The 23,012-nt window shown below is 39.8% G+C and overlaps 1 protein-coding gene across 2 annotated transcripts in view; it reads left to right on the top strand.

The window, feature by feature from the left end:
- The window catches only part of si:ch1073-335m2.2 (msx2-interacting protein), a 37,813-nt gene that overhangs the window by 12,194 nt on the left and 2,607 nt on the right, over positions 1-23,012 (top strand). The window contains exons 3-12 of one of the 2 annotated variants that reach the window (XM_062053050.1): positions 2,868-3,341; positions 3,478-3,632; positions 4,879-5,079; positions 14,370-14,521; positions 14,600-14,725; positions 14,818-14,931; positions 15,016-15,129; positions 15,207-15,307; positions 15,432-22,650; positions 22,876-22,944. In XM_062053050.1, coding sequence (XP_061909034.1) covers positions 2,868-3,341; positions 3,478-3,632; positions 4,879-5,079; positions 14,370-14,521; positions 14,600-14,725; positions 14,818-14,931; positions 15,016-15,129; positions 15,207-15,307; positions 15,432-22,650; positions 22,876-22,944 — 8,725 coding nt within the window. Of the gene's footprint in view, positions 1-2,864; positions 3,342-3,477; positions 3,633-4,878; positions 5,080-14,369; positions 14,522-14,599; positions 14,726-14,817; positions 14,932-15,015; positions 15,130-15,206; positions 15,308-15,431; positions 22,651-22,875; positions 22,945-23,012 lie in introns of both variants that reach the window. The other variant, XM_062053040.1, reaches the window with a different exon arrangement.

Raw genomic sequence — 23,012 nt, 5'->3', positions numbered from 1 at the left:
AACTTATGCTACAATAAACATGTTTCTTATTGCACTTAAAGAACCATTTTAGAAGATTGAAATTGAAATGAAAAGACATTAAACAACTGACCTTTTCATATTGCATTTAAAAAACAATTTATAATTTTACATATTACATAAAGCCTGCCATAATCTAGTATTAGGTTAGAATAAAATAGAAAGCTTTATTGACTTTGCAAGGTTTCCCTTTAATGTAACTGAATGTGGTGCACCACCACAGTAAATTGAGTTTTTTACGTGAAAATAAATTAAAGTAATATAATGTATTGTAGACCCAAGAAAAAGTCACACAAAGTCTGACACTATTTTTTGACTTTTATTGCCAATTGTATGATTACAACCGACCCAATTCCAAAAGTTTTTACCTCCCGTGTTGGAATTGGTCTCCGTGCTTCCCCGGACCCACAACAACATATCCTCATTCTTCGCCAATCCGCTTTCAGGCATGTACAGTGTATTTGATCAAATCAAAACCACACAAACATAAAACATTATCACCAGCAGATCGTTACAGTATTAATGGATATATATAGCCTATTGTGTCTGCACTATTGATTAGTGATGCATCGATAACTCGGCCACCGGAAAAAGTTTTTGACCACCGAAACAGCGCTGCCAAAACCGGATTTAAACAAGACACGCACTGTTGTCTGGAGCGTAGTCATGAAGGGTGTCATAAAATTACGGTTGTGTAGGTCTGATCCACAACCTGAATGAGGTGCCTTGATGAGGCTATTGCAGTCAATAGGGGTTTGACCAGTCATCAATTCCAAGGGTTCACATACTTTTTATTTTTTTTACAAGCAATTGTCCACAAGCTTAACAATAATAGTTTTTTCCTAATGAAGATATTAAAGCTCAAAGCAATACATTGTCATTTTCGGCACATATTTGTCAATACTTTTGACTTAGATGGGGCTCGGATCACATTTTATACAAAATGTATTTAGAAAACCATGGAACTCCTAAAGGTTTGCATATTTTTGTCTTGCCACTATATGGTAATCGGACGTGTTCTATGTACTCAGTGGCTACCAACGTTACTAACTACATTACATTTTAAAGACCAATGGATTGGAAGAGATGGCCCAAATTTGGTCCCCACTTTCACTCCCCTGTACCGCATTTTCCACACTATAAGGCGCACCGGATTATAAGGCGCACCTTCAATGAATGGCATATTTCAAAACTTTGTTCATATATAAGGCGCACCTATGCATCCATTAGATGGAGCGGCGCTAAAGGTGATGTCAACAAAACAGCCAGATACAGCTGATTTGTTGTTACGGTAAATCAAACGTTAGTGCAATCACAATATAGTAACACTCGAAATAGTGCAGAGCAATAACAATATATCAATAACTCAACGTTGCTCAAACGTTAATGTCACACAACACAACACACAAAATAAACATGTAAAGCTCACTTTATGAAGTTATTCCTCATCCACGAATCGCTCAAATTCTTCTTCTTCAGTGTCCGAATTAAACAGTTTGGCGAATACGGCATCCAAAATGCCCGGGTCCGTCTTGTCGAAGTCGTTATTAATCGAGTCCGAGTAGCTGCTGTTGTCCAGCAGTTCAGTGACAATTCCTGCCTTCCTGAAAGCTCGGGCCACAGTGGAGACTGATATATCAGCCCAGGCATTTACGATCCACTGGCAGATAGTGGCGTATGTCGTCCGGTGCGGTCTCCCTGTCTTGGTGAACAGCCAAAACCGTGTTCGCCTTCTGTCATCCGTGTTCTACTGCGTGACTGATCGCTTTGAGTTTAAACTCTGCGTCGTAAGTGTGTCTCTTAATAGGAGCCATTTTGGGGTCTTTACATAAACACACAAATGGAAATGAAACGTCATATATCCCAGCATACACCGCGTGCTTCTTCTTCTACGGGGGCGGCTGCATACCATAGAAGAAGTTCTTCTTCTACGGGGGAAATGATGTTGGCGGCTGCTTACCGTAGTTGCGAGACCTAAACTTTATGAAAATGAAGTTTAGGTTTGTTGTGGCTCAATATTGGTCCACATATAAGGCGCACCGGATTATAAGGCGCACTGTCAGCTTTTGACAAAATTGGAGGGTTTTAGGTGCGCCTTATAGTGCGGAAAATACGGTACTTTAAAGATATTGTGCATCGAACAAGGACCTGAAGGAAAACATCACTGATGCCACCATTGGTGAGCTTTGTGCAACTAATGGTACCCAGATAGTTATATTAAATGAAGCAACAAAAAAACTTTAATACCACTTAATTTTTGAATGATTCCCAGAGATTTGTTTTCTTTTGTAATGCATTTGTTAAATTGTAAGGGATTGTATGGACACCTTGTATATTATAGATACTAAAATAATTTGATTTAAGTTTTTTTTTACATTTCATTTAAAGTAGGTTTTGTATAGACTACATTGATATCTGCATGCAATATCTGGGCTGACCAAATATTTATATTTTTTCCAAAGAAAGAAATAAGGATACTGAATAAAACAAACCTTTACACCAACCTTTCTGTTTGAAGTGTGCCATGTCACAAATGTGTCAGCCACAGCCTGTTCCGTTGGAACTGACTCATAACATAAACATAAGAAATTATTAACTGTAATAGTTGGCAAATGCCATGTGTAGTCTAGACACTACCAGTCATGTTCTTGTTTAATTATGTAATATAATTGTCCAAAAAAGTATTCCCATCTGAAACAAAGGGAACTCTATTTCCTTTATGCAGATTAAAAAATAAATACATTTGCGACTCTCATTTTCACTGAAGATCGACTTTGTACAAAGCAATACTGCACATAAATCCAGCTAATGTGCGACCCCTTCTGTATCCCCTTTTCATTTCACAGTAGCTCAGAAAGCCGTGAGCGTGCATACGACCACAGCCCATTTGGACATCATGAGCGCAGTGGCACTTTCGACAGGCAACGCCACTACAACGCAGACTATTACAGGGAGCGCTCTTTGTTTACTGCTGCCGGTCCAGGGACCAGTGCCATTGCAGGAAGCTTTGAGGCGGCGGACCCCCATTTTGACTCTAGAATTCGAGACCCCTTCTCTCTCGTGAGTGCTACACGCCGAGACATCTACAGAGATGACAGAGGACGGCGTGTTGACAGGACGTACCATCATCGCCGGAGCCGATCATCCCATTCCTCTCAGTCACGACACCCTTCTCCCCAACGGTCAGCAGGACAGACTTCTAAAAATGCTCATTCCCCCAAAAGAACTCTCATGTCCCCTGGGGGAGGCCCACGATCTCAATCCCGAAGCAGGTCGTCAAGCTCTGATTCCGTGAGCAGTGCTAGCAGTACAGGCAGCGGCAGGTGAGACATTTTGTTTGTGCTTATATTTTGGTTTTCCTCATTACATTGCTGTCTCTGATGAGCCCATTAACACGTTTGTAAAATAATTGTCTTTTTTTTTGCTTACAAATGTGTGATCATTTACTCTTGACCGCAGTGATTCCAACAGCAGTTCCAGTGATGGGTCGCGAGCACGTTCTGTTCAGTCGTCAGCTGCGCATGCACCACCTCAGTCTTCAATGGTGCTTGACTCAGATGAACCACGTAGAAGCTTCGGAATTAAAGTGCAAAATTTACCAGTGCGGTCGACAGGTAAGTCTTTATCTGAAAATAATGTAGTTATCATACTAAGGCTGGACAATTAATCGGATTTCGATTAGGGCATCCCGCAATCATGTAAATATATTAATAGAAGAAAAAACGATTATTGGGCCGCGCAACTTACATGCATGCAAACTCCGGAGCTTGTAACGGTGAAACGGATGTGGAGCGAATGAGTGGGGGAAAAAAAAGCACGTCTACTCGAAAATTTGGGATGTCACCATGGTTGCTACTTTTTATTTGACACAGCGAAAGTATACCTAGTCAATAATCACTAAACTCAATAAAAGAAGTAAAGCATATGATTTCCGCGTTCAGACAATTGGCCAATAAAACGGAATCCGCTGTTGATCATAGAATATCAGGGAACTTGACATAAATATAGTGAAATGCTGTCATTGTGAGAAGAAACATTTGTTTGTGTCCGATACCACTCATTAATCCCCGACACACTCAACCGCCCCGTCCTGAACTAAATAACGTGGCACTTAAAACAGCGACTAAACTACGAAGCTAAAGCTAGCAAGAACAATCCATACACCTACAACCCATCTCATCTGCATGTTTTGTTGTGAACATCATTCATGGATGTAACAACAATGTAGCTTGAGAGGCTTTATTAGCGCTCGAGTTGTCTCTACTCGTCAAGTTGAGAACAACAGCAAAGCACACTTCCTCCCTTCACAATGATAGCGCGGTGCGCCACATGCGGTCTGACTGCGCTAACAAAATAAAGGTTTCGAAAAAGTACCTTACACAAGCATAATGTACTTAAAGCACTTACTGATACATTTTCAGATTTATAATGCTTTGACCTAAAATTGTTCAAAGATGTATATCACCAATAAATGTTAGGGTTTTTGCATTTAATTAACACACATTTAGTATTTGAAACAAAAAGCACATTCTATGGTGGTAAAACAAGCGTAAAAGGTAAAAAAAAATGGAATTAAAAACAAAAAAACCTGGATGAACTGATTATTATTTTTTATATTGCTATTATTTAAATGTACTGGTATTACCGGTACTATTAGTATTTTACTTGGTGTGGTTTATTCGTTACTAATTTCTATCCGCTTTTTTAAAACTATATTTAATGTTTTAAAATAATGAATAATCATGTAATTAATCGTGATTATTATTTTTGCTATAATCGTCCAGCCCTATATCTTACTGGTATGATTAGAAAGAGACTAGTTTTTGGTGTTATGAAACTAAACTGCCTCTTTCTTTTTAGACACAAGCTTAAAAGATGGACTCTTCCATGAATTTAAGAAACATGGGAAAGTGACCTCAGTCCAGATCCATGGAGCGTCAGAAGACCGCTATGGTTTAGTGTTCTTCAGACAACAAGAGGATCAAGAGAAAGCTCTTACCGTCTCTAAAGGAAAACTGTTCTTTGGCATGATGATTGAAGTCACAGCGTGGAATGGTCCTGGTAAGTGATAAGTTTAGGCAAACCTTGTAGTAACTTACCGCATTGCTTCAATGCATATTATCACTCTCCAAAGACAACAGGAGCAATTAACTTACTTTTCACAGTTATTACTGTTTTAATGAATATACTAGTGGTGTTGTTTTATTACCAATAGGAACCTAAGAGGTGCAGTCTGCAGTGGGTTCCAAATAAACATTTTTAAATAAAAAATAGAACACCATAAATGGCTGGCATATGTTACTAATAGTAGTTTAAAGGGAAACTATCATGCAAAACCAACTTTTCTTATCTATTGGTACCAGTTTTTGTGTATTTGGGATTTAGTCCTGAAAATTTGAAATCAAACCGTTAAGGCATCGCAGAGATATTTATAAAACAATCTAACCTTCCTTCCTAACTTCTGCCAAATGACCTATTTGGAATTTGCTCATTTTGTGATGTTTTGCCACATCACATCTGCGGATATCTCTATATATAGTAAAGGATTACCCACAAGGTAATTGTGTGAATACGCCATTTTATTTATCATTCGAGTATTTGTAGTCCAAACGACAAAGACCGAAAATGGCCTGTTATTGTCTCAACCAGCACAACTCACTACACAAACTTTCGGCCTCATCCTTTTTTTTCCATGTCTCACCTACACACAGAAAGCAAGATAGTTCACTCTGTGTGTCAGGTTTAGCACCTTGCCACGTTTGTGCCATAGTGGGAATAAAATGAATGAAGTGAGCACTCTTTTCATTTACTACAGTGTTTCTTAACCATTGGGCCAAAAAATATTTGTTCGTCAACTGTGGTACATATGGGCCAGAGCGGTACTCCGTTGTAATACACTTTTCCATCACTTGTAGCAGTAATGTCATCATCAAAAAAAAATCTGGCGCTGAAGTCAAATACATTTCTAAAGCGCAAAAATTATGACTTCAGTGGCGAAGCAGTATTTTCATTTGCATTTAAATTTTATTGACAGTTTAAAAAACGTATATTATTTATTTTGTTTAGCATGTATTTTTTAGCACTGCATAATTGTAAATTGTAAAATGATTTTTCATCAGTTTTTATGAGTCCCTTCTTTTGCAGTATATTTGATTAGTATTTACCTTTTGTAATTAGCCTGACCTAAACCTTGATAAAAATATTTGATTAACACATGGTTTCATATCATTTGACAAGATTTATCCTGTTAAACTACAAGTAGGTTAGATATAATTATCAAATGTGATTAAAATCAAGAGTAAGATTACTAATTCAATGTTAATCTTTGAGTGGGCCCTATCTGTACTGGAAAAGTTGGGCCCTGAGGTCAAAAAGGTTAAGAACTCAGTGAAAATTAATTTCCCCACAGGGACCAATAAATCTAATCTAATCCATCTTTGTATGTTTGGGGCAGGTGGGGCCTCAATCATACACACATGTGGTGTCAAAGTGGCTTTGTTATTTAGTTAACTCTGTTATTTAATTTTTACCAAACAAAGAGGAACTGCACTTTTTGGGGGGAATTTTGCCTATCGTTCACAATCCTTATGAGAGACAAGAAGACACAAATTTTTTTTTGCATTCTAGTTTGTAATAATGGGTTTCTTCCAGGTGGCTAGCAATACAGCTAATGGGATCAATCCATTCTGCCTTGAAAACACTTTGAAAATGCATCCAAAATTCACCAACAATTCTTCATTTAAGTTCCGTAACCTGTGTAATAACCAGTGTTGGGTTAGTTACTGAAAACCAGTAACTAGTTACAGTTATTAGTTACTTTATTTCAAAAGTAACTCAGTTACTAACTCAGTTACTTACACCAAAAAGTAATGCGTTACTGTGAAAAGTAACTATTTAGTTACTTCTACTTGTTTTTTCTTTTTTTTTAAAGCTCCCATTAATGCCCTTTTAGCCTTCATTTCAGTACTGTTATTGCACTGGAGAATAATACAATCTGTTGATCAACTTAACATGCATTTGCATCACTGAACTCAGAAAGCAATGTGGTCTACATACAACACACAAAGATATGTGTCAAAGGGCCAATGTATTTCAGGCCAGAACAAATTGACAACACTATTTTAAATAGCTGCAACATAACATACATAAGTAACAAACAGCATAATAACAACATGTCACAACATAGCTGTAAACCTGGCGTCACCCAAGGAAGGCACACATGACATACACAAAGCCTAACCAGGCATTTTTTCTCTCTCAAGGAATTCGGAAATAAAATCATGTATTCAGGAGATCAACACTGTACTGAAGCCGAGAACACTCTACACATTTCCCCAGTTTTAGTTTAGAGATAAGGAAAGATTGCCCTGGCCCACTAGGATCCCTTTTTATGTTTGTGAATTTTATAGTCTATACATTTAGAGTGATGTGATAATCAAACACTCTACAAGTCTAGAATGAAAGAGTATATAAGAGAATTGACAGAGTGTGTACCTTCAATGTTGAATGATGAGCAGAGGCAGAGTTTGGAGTGTTTTCTTTAGCTCGCTTTCCATGTTTATGTACTCACTGTCCAAGTACTTGGAACATGTTTTCCGTGCCATTTCCTGTTTGACGCCGGTATCATGCTAATTAGCTGCCTGAAAGCGGGTGACTCCACTGTAGAAATAGCCTGCATGTCTTCTAGCACATACGCTGCAATGGCTCTATCAATGTTGTCCTGGCTAGCAGTCCCTCCGTTAAAATCCTTAAGTGGAGCGGAAGTGGCATCGGAGTCTGTGTCTTTCTTTGCTAGCTTCGTCCAAGCATGTTGCTTTTGTAGCTGTTTCGGCAGATTTGAATAGCTTTTTTGGGCAGTATTCCTGGGCGCGGTCACTGCTGGTGCTCACTGCTCCCCTCACCTCCCAGGGGGTGATCAAGGGTGATGGGTCAAATGCAGAGAATAATTTCGCCACACCTAGTGTGTGTGTGACAATCATTGGCACTTTAATTTAAGTAGATGGGATCTTTGATCCTAGACACAACTTACATTTAACTAAAATGTTCTTTTCTTTGTGCTCGACAATAGAAAAGTAGTGAGAATGTTAAGAAACTCGACTTCTGGCTTCGCCATGATGTCTTGTTCGTTGTTATGAGAGTAGCGTATGTGTGTGTGTGTGTGTGTGTGTGTGTGTGTGTGTGTGTGTGGCCCTTTAAGATATGACAGCATGTGAGGTGAGTGACGTCAATGAGTGAGTGGGCGAGAGAGGTGAGGGGGTGGCAACAGTGAGTGCGTGCAGAGGCTCTAGCTTGGTGGATGGCTGTGTGCAATACACCAATAAAGTCACAAAGTTGCAACAAACCGCCGGCCTCGTCATTCACCCTCGAGTCCGGAGCTGTAAAGACCCACTGCCGGGTAAAGTGAAGGTTGTTAGCCCCGAAGTACATAGGCTCTGGAGGAACGTCTCCCCTACGTGACCTCGACTAAAGTCTGGGAGCCCCTCCCCTGCCCCCATCCACACAAAGCACGCCTCTTCTTTTCCTTGTGACACAGAAGGACGACACCGCAGCGTTCCAATAAAACACACTCAGATCTTCTGTTTCTAGCCGATACTACATAAAAAATAATGTAAAATAACGCAGTAACGCATCATGTAGTAACGGTAACTGAGTTACTGAATATAAAAAATAAAGCGTTAGATTACTACAAACCCCGTTTCCATATGAGTTGGGGAATTGTGTTAGATGTAAATATAAACGGAATACAATGATTTGCAAATCCTTTTCAACCCATATTCAATTGAATGCACTACAAAGACAAGATATTTGATGTTCAAACTCAAAAACGTTATTTTTTTTGCAAATAATAATTAACTTAGAATTTCATGGCTGCAACACTTGCCAAAGTAGTTGGGAAAGGGCATGTTCACCACTGTGTTACATGGCCTTTCCTTTTAACAACACTCAGTAAACGTTTGGGAACTGAGGAGACACATTTTTTAAGCTTCTCAGGTGGAATTCTTTCCCATTCTTGCTAGATGTACAGCTTAAGTTGTTCAGCAGTCCAGGGGTCTCCGTTGTGGTATTTTAGGCTTCATAATGCGCCACACATTTTCAATGGGAGACAGGTCTGGACTACAGGCAGGCCAGTCAATTTGAAATGTGGACTCGTCAGACCACAGAACATTTTTCCACTTTGTATCAGTCCATCTTAGATGAGCTCAAGCCCAGCGAAGCCGACGGTGTTTCTGGGTGTTGTTGATAAACGGTTTTTGCCTTGCATAGGAGAGTTTTTGTAGCGACCAACTGTAGTTACTGACAGTGGGTTTCTGAAGTGTTCCTGAGCCCATGTGGTGATATCCTTTACACACTGATGTCGCTTGTTGATGCAGTACAGCCTGAGGGATCAAAGGTCACGGGTTTAGCTGCTTACGTGCAGTGATTTCTCCAGATTCTCTGAACCCTTTGATGATATTACGGACCGTAGATGGTGAAATCCCTAAATTCCTTGCAATAGCTGGTTGAGAAAGGTTTTTCTTAAACTGTTCAACAATTTGCTCACGCATTTGTTGACAAAGTGGTGACCCTCGCCCCATCCTTGTTTATGAATGACTGAGCATTTCATGGAATCTACTTTTATACCCAATCATGGCACCCACCTGTTCCCAATTTGCTTGTTCACCTGTGGGATGTTCCAATTAAGCGTTTGATGAGCATTCCTCAACTTTATCAGTATTTATTGCCACCTTTCCCAACTTCTTTGTCACGTGTTGCTGGCATCAAATTCTAAAGTTAATTATTATTTGCAAAAAAAAAAAAGTTTATCAGTTTGAACATCAAGTATGTTGTCTTTGTAGCATATTCAACTCAATATGGGTTGAAAAGGATTTGCAAATCATTGTATTCCGTTTATATTTACATCTAACACAATTTCTCAACTCATATGGAAACGGGGTTTGTGTGTGTGTATATATATATATATATTTATATATATACATACATATATATATGTGTGTGTGTGTGTATATATATATGTATGTATGTGTATATATATACATACATACTAGGGCTGCAACTAACGATTAATTTGATAATCGATTAATCTGTCGATTATTACTTTGATTAATCGATTAATAATCGGATAAAAGAGACAAACTACATTTCTATCCTTTCCAGTATTTTATTGAAAAAACCCAGCATACTGGCACCATGTTCTGGACATTGGGGGTGCAGCATACACCAACAATAACACAGAAATGTAACTCATCAGAACTGAATCAGATATTGTACACGTTTCTGTTGTGAATAATAAAGGATTCATTTTAGGCTGCCTCTGAATAATAGCATGAAATATTCCAGCACCTTCATAACGTTTAGTTATACTAAAGCGTCACTCAAATCTAAATATATTTATATAGCTTTATCAGCCCGGCTACATTGATCCATCATGAAACCAACCTGAGATATTTCTGTCCGTTACGTTTATTTCGAAATTGGTAACCATGCGTTTTCTCTCTCAAAACGGAGTCAAATGTGCCGGAGACACATTATCAGCCCTGCGTTACAACAAAGGCATAACTTTAACGTTACTCACAAAAAAGCTGAACTCATGAATGCTTGTTGCCACTATGGACTTAGAAAGTTACGTACTGTGAGTTCTTCCCTTCATCCATGGCGCCAACATATTTCTTCTTCAGGTGCTCCTGAAGCAATGTTGTACTTCCGTGCCATTTTGCAGGAAACGGTCTTCTTTGAAGTCTTTAAAGTGAAGTGTCCCCACACTTTTGACGACTTAGGTCGTACACTTTTCTCCATTGAAGCAATAACCTCAAGATGTTTCTCCGCTAAACTATCGGTAGTGTTTTCCTGCGCCATTTTTTGAATTTTTCCAGCACGTGAGCTGCACATGACACATCATTGGCTAGCTTACGCCACCTCATGAGACGTAGCCTCAGCGCCGCCCTGGCGCTGTTTTGTACTGTTTTTGTACTTATTTTGATTATTGTTTCTCAGCTGTTTGTAAATGTTGCAGTTTATAAATAAAGGTTTATAAAACAAAAAAAACAAAAAAATAACCACAAAAAAAAAGCCTCCGCGCATAGCATAGTTCCAACGAATCGATGACTAAATTAATCGCCAACTATTTTGGTAATCGATTAGTTGTTGCAGCCCTAATACATACACTACCGTTCAAAAGTTTGGGGTCACCCAAACAATTTTGTGGAATAGCCTTCATTTCTAAGAACAAGAATAGACTGTCGCGTTTGAGATGAAAGTTCTCTTTTTCTGGCCATTTTGAGCGTTTAATTGACCCCACAAATGTGATGCTCCAGAAACTCAATCTGCTCAAAGGAAGGTCAGTTTTGTAGTTTCTGTAACAAGCTAAACTGTTTTCAGATGTGTGAACATGATTGCACAAGGGTTTTCTAATCATCAATTAGCCTTCTGAGCCAATGAGCAAACACATTGTACCATTAGAACACTGGAGTGATAGTTGCTGGAAATGGGCCTCTATACACCTATGTAGATATTGCACCAAAAACCAGACATTTGCAGCTAGAATAGTCGTTTACCACATTAGCAATGTATAGAGTGTATTTCTTTAAAGTTAAGACTAGTTTAAAGTTATCTTCATTGAAAAGTACAGTGCTTTTCCTTCAAAAATAAGGACATTTCAATGTGACCCCAAACTTTTGAACGGTAGTGTATATATATTTATATGTATGTATGTATGTGTGTGTGTGTATATATATATGTATATGTATATGTATATATATGTATATGTATATATATGTATATATATATATATACGTATGTATGTGTATATATATATATATATATATATATACACAGTATATATATATGTATGTGTATATATATATATATATATATATATATATATATATACACAGTATATATATATATATGTATATGTATATATATGTATATATATGTATATGTGTGTATATATATATATATATATATATATATATATATATATATATATATATATATATATATATATATATATATATATATATATATATATATATACACATATGCTACTTTACATCCAGTTGGCTTTCAGGCCCTCGACCAAAGTTTATCAATCAATCAATCAATGTTTATTTATATAGCCCTAAATCACAAGTGTCTCAAAGGGCTGCACAAGCCACAACGACATCCTCGGTACAGAGCCCACATACGCTGGCAGGATACAGGATACCCCTGTCTTAAGAGGGCTGAAGGTTATAATGATGACTACCGTTAGACGCATTTTGCGAGCATTTTCTATAGGAATGCAACCGTATCAAAATCTCACAATATGAGATTATCAAGGTATTAAGGCCACGGTACGATATTATTGTGGTATATGTCACAAAAAAAAATACTTACAAATGTTAGTGTGTAAAATGAGGTGGCAAGATTGTTTAGGATAATCACACTTTCTGTAATTGAACACAAACATATTGCTCAAATGTTGTAATCATATTCATTGTTACAAACATATATATTTTCAGTTAAGTGTCTTTAAACTGACAATATAAACATCCAGTGTAACAAATGTAAAATGTGTTCACGTTAATGTCTTTCAACTTTTAACTTCAGAGAAAAAGTGTCCTCTGTAGTGGAAATTTTATATCACTTTGGAAAATGCAGATTCTCAGAAAAGTTAACCGGCATTTTAATGTTTGTTAATGTAAATAACTTGCCGCCTGGTACATTTCCTACCTAAAACATGGATAACAAATCAATTTAAACCATGAGTTGATTCTATGTTGTTGAAAATAAAATGTGGGTTAAAACATAAGCCCTGACCGGCTTTGTGTCGTCCTGAAAACGCTCCAGACGAAGTTAGTGGCTTTGCCTTGCAGTACACAGGTCAAAGAGACTGTGTTTTTGCCAGGGTTTGTTTGTCTCTGTTCGCAACGTAACTCAAAGTTATAAATAGATTTTGATGAAAACTTCAAGAAATGTTTATAAAAAACAATCCTTTCTCTCCTCTTTATGACCTCCCCACTGTCCACACACGAACCTCGCACACTTGCACTATGCAGGGAATTTAGGGAGATGTAGTTTACTTCCAGACTGTAACAAGGCATAGTCATGTTGCTCTGTGAGTGTGTATTAGTGTGTATTGTTGAACCAGGAAGAGGCTGGGTTATAATGATTGCAGCTCGTTCGGACACCAGCGTCCACAAGGTGGCCAACTATCCGTTGCAAATTGCACCTTCAAGAGTGGCAATGCATTTTTTTAAATTTTTTTTAAATTTTTTAATTAATTCAACATAAAAAAACACAAGATACACTTACAACCAGTGCAACAAACCAAAAAACCTCCCTCCCCCATCCACACTCATTCACACAAAAGGGGCTGTCTCTTTCCGTTATTAAACTTCTTGTTCCTACAATATAGAACAATACAGTCCTTGAAGCACACTTGATTGTATGTGCTGCTGGTCCACTAACATTTTCATTAATTACTGTTTTTTATGTAATTGTTTTTATATTGTTTTACTTTCTTTTTTATTCAAGAAAAAGTTTTTATTTATTTATTTATCTTTATTTATTTATTTTTTAAAAAGGACCTTATCTTCACCAGACCAGGTTGTCAATAAAATGAGATTGTTTAAAGGGTTCTTAAAACCAGGTCAAGTCCAGATGATGTCCAGGTCGGGCTCAGCAACACACACCTTCACCCATGTACACTGAAAACCAGGGAACACAAACAAAATTACATTTTCAAAATAAGCACCCATGTACAGTTCAGATCACGTCCAAGTCGGACTCAGCAACACACACCTTCATGTATGTACGCTCAAATTAGGGAACATAACAACAGATTGCATATCATATATAAACAAAATTACATTTTCAAAATAAGCCTTTGAGGACTTCCCATCTTTTTTTATGTTTTTTGGCATCATTATCGTTTTCAACCATATAACTTTCTAAAGTTAAAAAATACTGAATAAATGTTTTAAAGAAAGTAATACTAAGTGAATATCTGTTTTTGGCCTAAAAGATAAACCTTTTACTGAGTACTATAATTAAATTGACTAAATCATGACTGTCAATGAACTCTCCTAAAATAACAGAAACCACATCAAGCTTCATAAACAAACCAATCTTTAAACACATTTTTTTCAACTTCCACCCAAAAGGAAGACACAATATGACAATACCAAAACAAATGCATTTTTAATATGAATTATTAATATTGCCTATTTGATGTACAACGGTTTTAAAAACTCTAAATGTAAAAGTAGTTAAAGTTCTCATAAGTCAGCAATAACATTCATTTTCTGTGCTGATAGTGAAGAATACAAGCTAGAGATTTTCTTGCTTACTAACTATAATTCTGCTCTTAGAAACGGAGAGTGAAAACGAGTTCAGGCCCTTGGATGGCAGAATAGATGAATTCCACCCAAAAGCCACTAGAACGTTGTTTATAGGCAACCTCGAGAAGACGACCAGTTATCAGCAACTTCTTGACATCTTTCAGCGCTTCGGCGAAATTGTGGTGAGAACATCTGACTGAGCATTTATTCACTTTTAAATTTGTGTCTGGTGTGTGAATGTTTTCTCTATTCTAAAAAAGGACATTGACATCAAAAAAGTAAATGGAGTTCCTCAGTATGCCTTTGTGCAGTATTCTGATATTGCCAGTGTGTGCAAGGCCATTAAGAAGATGGACGGCGAGTATCTTGGCAGTAACAGACTAAAGGTAATGCGTAGCAACAAAGTAGTTGTATAGTTTGTGTTTTTTAGTTAAATGCCTTCTTCTCTTAGTAATTTCCAATCTTATTTTCTTCAAAGCTTGGTTTCGGAAAAAGTATGCCCACAACTTGCGTTTGGCTTGATGGATTGGCAGCCAATATAACAGAACAATACCTTACGCGCCATTTCTGTCGCTATGGGCATGTTGTTAAGGTAAGCCATTACTAAATTGTTTTATCCGGTAAAATGTTGTTCTTAACAAATGAGCTGAAGCTGTTATGATTATTTTTGTTATAGGTTTTATTCGACCGAATGAAAGGAATGGCCCTCGTTTTTTACAACAATACCGATTTTGCTCAGACAGCTGTGAGAGAAACCAAAGGCTGGAAGATAGGAGGCAGTAAAATTAAGGTGAATTTTTTTTTTTGGCCTTGACAAATAACAATGTTTATGTAAAATACATAACCTGCTTTTGTTTTTTTTAATAGGTGGACTTTGCAAGTCAAGAGAGTCAGGTGGCATTTTACAGATCTATGCAGGCATCTGGTCAAGACATCAGAGACTTTTATGAAATTCCCCCTGAACGACGGTAAATTTCCAAAATTTTTCATACTTTAATAAGTTAAACTAATATTGTCTCCTTTTAATGGCTTCAAAAGTACTTCGTTAAGGGTGTGAACTACTTTTCTTTTTATTCCATATCCATGCAACAGGGAGGATCGAAGGCCCCCGTATCATGAATTTACAGCAGAGAGGGCTTATTTTGAAAATTTACGCACACCAGCCCTATATACAGACGATGCCCGAAGAGAGTATGCTGCCCGCAGTAGGGAACGTTTCCCTGAATTGGACCATTTTCAGGGGGATCATTTTGACCCACGTTACCATGAGGACCCACGGGATTACAGGGACTACAGAGATCCTTTTGAGCAAGACATTCGAAAATATACATATATTCAAAGAGAGCGAGAACGTTTTGAAGCTGACCGTAACAGATGGAGCCCCTCTCATCCACGGCGGCCTATTACCCCTGCAGTATCCCCATCACCGTCGTCTGAACGTGCTCCCAGAGAATCAGAGCGAAGGGTTTATAGCCAGTCATCTGAGAGAAGTGGTAGTGTAAGCTCACTCTCACCACCACACTTTGAAAAGTCTGAAAAATCTAACTTGCTAGAACATCCCTCAAAGAGTGACAAGGGTGAAAAGATTAGTCAACTTGAAAGAGCAGTGGGCACAGAGAAAACCAAACGGACAAAACGAAAAGAGAAAGGTGAGAAAGACAAAGCCGAAAAGGTCAAATCAAGGAAAGCAAAGGGGCAATCTCCTTCAAATCCATTACCAGACACAGAGCTTGATCCCGCCCTAGGCGAAGGCACTGGAAGAGGAAAGGGATCTGAACCGGATTCCCACGAGCGGCAGAAATATCAGGGAGATAATGACTCTCAGTTTTCAACTGCTCATCATGACTCAATAAAAACTGAAAGATCTGAAACAGCCAAAGTTGATAATCTTGATATAGATGGAAAAAGTCGACTAAAGAAACATATCAAGTCGGAGCCTGGGAATGACGGGAAAGAGCCAGTCGATTCAGATCGCCTAGCTGCAAGAAAAAGGCGCTTCGCTGATTCAAGTGGAAGGGCTATTCATCAAAAGCGAATTAAACTTGAAGAGGAGGAATGTATTCAATCCCAAGACCTTAGTGCTGTTGCAGCATATGATAAAGAAATAGACTCTGATAAACCTAAAGACGCCCAACGCAGAGATTCAAGATTCAAAATGGATAAAAGTGGAACTCCGCAAGATGTTCAAGAGGACATTAGAGGACCCAGAGAGAAATCAGAGGGATTGTTGGACCCTTTAGTGCTAAAGCGGTTTCCAGGTCCCACTTCATCCCGTAGGATTTCCCATGACGGAAATGCAGAACAAGGTGCTACGAGAGAACGCGAACACAGTGCAGTTTTCAAATTCAGTAGCCAGGCTGCTGAAACCACTAAAAGTGCTAAAATTAAAGAAGAGCCTGTTGATATTGATCTGTCACAGAGTTACCGCAAACAAATGGAGCAAAATAGACGGTTGCACCAGCAGCAGCATCGAGAGTCTGACAAACCAGGTAAACCTGACAAACCAGGCAGTCCACAAGAAATTGAAAGTGAGGATTTGGAACACCGTAGTCTTGTACATGAGGTTGGCAAACCACCTGAGGATGTCACAGATAACTTTCCATCACATAAACTTAAGAAACTAGACCCATTTGAAACAGATTCAGGAATTAAGAGGGAGCGTGTTTATAGGAGCTTTAGACAAAAAAGTGAAGATCCGGAATGGAACAACATTTCCTCTCCAGTACACCAGTTATCTCACCACACAGAGGCTGGATTTGGTCATTCTCAGAAAGATCCAGCCAGAAATGAAAAACATAACCCAGAGTTGGACTTGCTTATCAAAAGGACACAAAGTACTCACACAGACAAATCCAACACTAATTTACTTAGTACAGAAGAGGAGCAACAGAAGCGATGGGACAACAGAGTGAAGCAAGATTTTCCACCTGACCTAAACTTCTCAAGAAGTCTAAATAAAAACGTCCACAATCGCAAACGTTTGGAGTACGGCCTTTGGCACGATATAGAGCCAGGAGAGGTAAGATCAGACTCTGAAGAGGATCGAGAAGCCAAACCCCGTTCTCCAGTGGCATCAACATCAAATTCTTTAACAGAGAGGCCAAGGGGTGAGAGATTTTCAGACCCGAAAACAGCGCATCTGGAAAGAAATAAATTTTACTCCTTTGCGCTTGACCATACTATCACACCTGATACTAAGGCTCTGCTTGAACGTGCAAAATCCCTTTCATCTTCCAGAGAAGATAACTGGTCTTTCTTAGATTATGACTCAGACTTTGCAAGTTTTCGCAACCGGAAAGATACTGAGAAGATAGAATCAACACCACGCCCGACACCATCCTGGTACATGAAAAAGAAAAAGATCCGTAGTGGGTCTGAGGACAAACTTGATGATAGAAAAGAGGAGCCAAAACCAGAAGAACAAGAACGAAGAGAGCTATTTGCGTCCCGCTTTTTTCACAGCCCGGTTTTTGAGTTGGACTCTAGACGTCTTCAGCATCTGGAACGAAAATACGAAGAATCTGAGCCTGTTCAAAACCAACACAGTAGCCAACAAGCAACTGTAGGTGGTGAAATTGACTCTGGTCCCGTGGTTCTTTTCCAAAGTCGGTTTTTGGAACTCATGAGACTACAACAGCAAAAACATAAAACACAGGTGACAAACAAACAAACAAAAGAAAATTTGCCAGCAATTGAAATTAAATTTGAAAAAGGACCTCCTAAAGAGCCACAAGCATTGCAATCACCTGAAGCGAAAGAATCTATCATAGAGCCAGAAATTAAGCCCATTAGTCCAGCCGAAGACATAGTAACTGAAGCCCGGGTAACATCCCCCATCTCCCAGGCTGTGTTGAATTACTTTCCTCCTACAGAACAGACAAGTCAGTTACCCACTGAGCTACTTCCCATTCAACATTATATTAAACAGGAAAAAGAAATAAAACTTGAACCTGTGCATTATCCACCAAAAGAGACCCCTCATTTAGAAGCATCACCTGTTATCCCTCATTTGGAAGAGCCACCTGTCAAACAAGAATCCAGTCATTTAAAGGATAGCTGTGAACTTTCTACATCTGAAATTAAACTGGAGTACATCAACCCTGAAGCTAAAGGAAATAGCAATGCTCATGAGGTTGTCAGTAGTTCCGAACCAGAGCTTAAACCTGAAGCAATAAAGCCAGAAGTGCCTCAAGCCACAACCTCAACACTACCCAGTCAAGAAGTAGACTTGGATTCTGTCAACAAAGAGATATATTATACCGTTTCAGAGCCTGAGGAAGAAAAAACGCTTCCTGTTTGTAAAACGCCTGCTGATGAGGCAAACAGTGAGTCAGATCCATCTGCGCACAAAGAGTATAAAACAAAGGAAATTAAAAATAAAAAGTGCAAACAATCTCCGTCTGAAGTAACTTCAGCTGTTGTTGTGTGTGCATCGGCTCCTGAAAAACAAGCAACACGTAAGAGTGAACGCATAGATAAAGAAAAGCTGAAACGTGGATCCTCTCCAAGAGCGGAATCTAAGTCCACAAGCAAATCTCCTGTACATGCATCAGATGCCGATGTCTCAGAGCAAAGCATATCATCAGGCAGGGCAAGACGTCAGAATGTGGTATCTAAGTACGCAACCCAAGTTGAAGAAGAAGTGCCGTGTCGCTCTGTAAAAGATATCCAAGAGTCCCCACGCTCTGCAAGGAAACGTGTCACAGACAAAGAGCAAACACAGCAACAGAATATTGAACAAGACTCTCCTGCTCCAGCTCCTGCAGCTAAACGGGGCCGACCTCCCAAGAATCGAAAGCAGGGTGAAGATTTGTCAAAAGTCAAAACAGAAAAATTAAAAATGGAAACCAAAGACATAGAATTAAATGAATCTGAGAGTTGTGAGAAGATATCTAAAATATTCAAGGGGAAATCATCCCCCAGTGCCACAAAAGGTCCATCAAGTCAGCTGTCTACTGCGCAAGTATGTTCAACAAAGAAAGGGGAAAAATCAACGTTGACCGAGGGCATTGATCAGGAAACGGATAGCACAGAATATCATACTTTGGCTTTGCTAGACTCAGATACATTTAAAGGAGAGCCATCACTTAAAGTTGATCAAAGGAAAGAGGAGAAAGACAAACATATTAAAGAAGCGGTAAAAGACAAAGAAATGAATGAAAACCTATTTGAAGGTAAATCAAATGGAAAAGAGGAAGATTCCCCTGTGTTTGAAGAAAAGAACACCTCAGAAAAAGATACGATTGGTAAAGGGAAAGGGAGGTTACCCAGGACTCCAAAGTCTCCTGTTCTGAAAAACCTTAAAATAAGGCTAAATGTCAAAGAGGTGAAAGATCATGTTTCAAAGTGCACCAGCAGAGGAGGGAACAATGATGAAAATGACAATTCTTCTTTGGAAAAAAAGGAACAGCTAGTAACATCAAACAGTTTGATTTCACAAGAAATGGAGTTGGAGCAGGCGGTGGAGAACATTGCCAAGCTCACAGATCCAGCTTTTCCAACAGAACCTCCAACGCCAACTGGCCCACTCACAGATTTAAAAGGTTTCTCAGAGGAAGAAAAACCTAATTCGGCCAGTGAGACAGAACTAATTGCTGCTATTGACTCCATCGCTGATATTGACTCAATCACTCCCGAGGATGCAGCTGTCACCTTATCCCAAGCAACACCTATAGGTGTTGCTGTAGGTTCAGAACCAGAGATACAAGACTCTGTACAGCCAGCCAAGAAAGAAGAACCTGAAGTTAATACTGTTACCATCCAGGAGAAGCCTCTCTTACACGCCACACCTAAAAAGGGCAACAAAGGAAGACCGAAAACACCCAAACGTCCTAAAGGCCAAAAGCAAGTGCGGAAAGATTCCAAAGAAAGTCCTCCAATATGTGAAGAGATGCCAACTGTTACAGCTCAAAGTATGTCTGTTGTAAAGATTGTCCCTGAGGTTATTCCATCATCATCAGCTGCTGCTGTTATTACCACCACTACATGGAAGCCTGAACAAGACCTTTTAGATTTCAAGTCAGCTGATGCCAAAATTGAGTCCAAATCATCAACTGAAGAGAAAGTTCAAAATCTCAAATCTATTCACCCCCAGTCTGAGAGTTCAGCATGTGCAAAGCCTCAACAGATGCCACCCGACTGTCAAGCCCCCTCTCAGTCACCATTGGCGAACAGACCAAATATAAGACCCATTCAAAACAGTAAACCACCTGTTTCCCCACCAGATTGGTTCCACCAATCTAAAGATGCGGGGGTTCTCACTTCACCAGTTTTGCCTTCAGCACCCAAAGATCATCAACCTTCAACTGACTCTGAAAACTTAGATATCGATCGTGGCACAAGTGATCTAAGGCAAATCCTTTTGAAACATAAAAATATTCCTCTGCCAGGAAGTAGCCTTCTCACAAATCTGCCCATGGTTCAAGATCAAAACCTTTCTGAACGTAATGTTCCTGTAGCAGTAGTGCATATTAAGTCACCCTTACCCGATGGAAGAATGTCCCAGTCTGTTCGACCACCAGCTTTACTGCCATCCCCTGAGACCAAGTCTGTGATCTCAGTCATTGCTTCCACTGCAACCTCTGTCATTAGTCGTGTATGCAACACTCCTGATCATGAAGACAAAGTGAATCTCAACATTGTGAATCAAGGTGCAGACATCGGTCTACCCAAACCCAATTATAGGACTGGCAAAGATGATATTGGTTCATACCATGGGCCTATTATTAGTGATGAAGGGGGAAGTACAACACGCTTTATTGAGAGCACCACTCATGGTACAGGATCTTGCCCAGGCCTTCGGGTAAATACGTCTGAAGGAGTAGTGGTACTGACCCACTCAGGACAAAAAACTGAGGGACCGCAACGAATAAGTGCCAAAATAAGTCAGATTCCACAAGCAACACCAGGTGACATGGAATCTCAGCAGCTGGTATCTATGCCGCAAATTAAACAGGACATGTATGGTCATGCTCAGTCGGGGCTTCAGAAGTCGTCAATGCAGACGGATCACGGGCATCCTGGTAAACCACAGTCTGCTCTTAAACAAGAGGGCATTAGTTTGGACAAAATGGAATCTACCTATCACTCTGGACCTCAGGGAGTAGTGAAGCGTCTTACACAGGGGGTGGGTAATCAAGTCATCAGCCCAATGTACCATCAAGAATACCTGTCTACAAAACATCAGAAGAAAATGGACTGTGGAGAGCCACATAGTGCAGACAGCTCGAAGGCACCGTGGACCTCTGCCATAAGTCCAGCAATAAGCCCCCATTTACCCTCTCCCCCTGGAAACCATGTAGGCTTTGTTACCACTGCTGGTGACAGATCTTCGCATCTTAGTGGGATTAAACAGGAACCACGGTCCCCGCGCAAGTCAGGTCATCCACACTCTCCATTTACCAAGGTGTCCTCACCTATTGGCTCGTCATCGCCTAAGGGCATTTCAGTAATGTTACCCACTGGCCATCCCGCCATGCAACAGTTTATCACGGGTGTGCACCATTCAGAGCAATCTGTCATCATGCCACCTCACAGTGTGCCTGGAGGCTTAGGCCGTATGTCTCCTCACCGTGCTACACAGTCCATACCAGTGGGACATCTTGTCCAGGGAGATGTAAGAGTCAATACTCCGCCACTCTCTGTGGTGAGCTATGGGATGCATAGTGATTCTCTCGCATCTCCCTGGTCGGGTTCCATGCAGCAACGCCCACCATCACCCCAAACTGTTGGCAGAGAGAAGGTCCTCAAGGTCAACCCGGGTTCTTTGAGGCCTCATGATGTAGATCAGGAAGAATCAAGACGCTTCCATCAGCAGGGACGACAAGCTGCCACACAGTTAAAACCAGAGACCATGCAGTCAGATGCTCGAGGAGGTTTTCGGAGCAATGTGTCAATGGAAGCATATATAGCACAGAGGGAGATGTGCGTACTCTTGCACCAACAAGGGTCCACAGACCCTCATTCTGCACACCTTCAGGAGACTCATCCCCCCACCTCTGCGCCTTCCAGCTTGCCCATGTCTTTGTCTCCAAGGCCACATGTCTTACCCAAAGTTGTGTCTGAGAAGGATCTAGCAAAGCCATTGGAGGCAAAAAGGCCCCACTCCCCTCTTTCTAAAGATGGATTAATGACCATCCGGCACCCTGGACCTGCAATGGCATCTCCTCAGAGAGCTCCTCTTTTGCCACCAGGACCAAGTGGCACCTTCCCAGATTATTCTGGGATGTACTCAAGAAGCATCCATTCTCAGATGCCAGAAACAACGCATGTCGGTCATGGTCAACCCCCGCTGAATGTCACTCCAACCATGGTGAGTTTGCTGCTGTTTCACTTTTTGTTGCTTCCAAATAGTAGTGGGACTAGCTAAAAAAATGTTTATGAATTGTATATTTCTGTATCCTTAACATTTTTCCTTCAATTTTATTTGTAAGATGAGAGTTTACTAATTTTGTGGCTCTGGTGTTCTAGAACTGTTGATGCTAATGTTAGCTCTGTGCTCTTGTGAATTAACGTGTGGCTTTCCACGCATCCTCAGGGTGCTGAACTCCAGGCCAAACCAGACGGCAAGATTGCACAGCCTGTCAACATGGTGCAGTTGCTCACGGTAAGACATGACAAAATGTCTCTTTGAACAAGTGGTGGTATTACACATTTCACAAACGCATGCTTGTC

This window comes from Entelurus aequoreus, linkage group LG01 (genome assembly GCF_033978785.1).
Source record: "Entelurus aequoreus isolate RoL-2023_Sb linkage group LG01, RoL_Eaeq_v1.1, whole genome shotgun sequence".
NCBI classification, from domain to species: domain Eukaryota; kingdom Metazoa; phylum Chordata; class Actinopteri; order Syngnathiformes; family Syngnathidae; genus Entelurus; species Entelurus aequoreus.
This window is presented reverse-complemented; position numbering and strand designations above follow the sequence as displayed.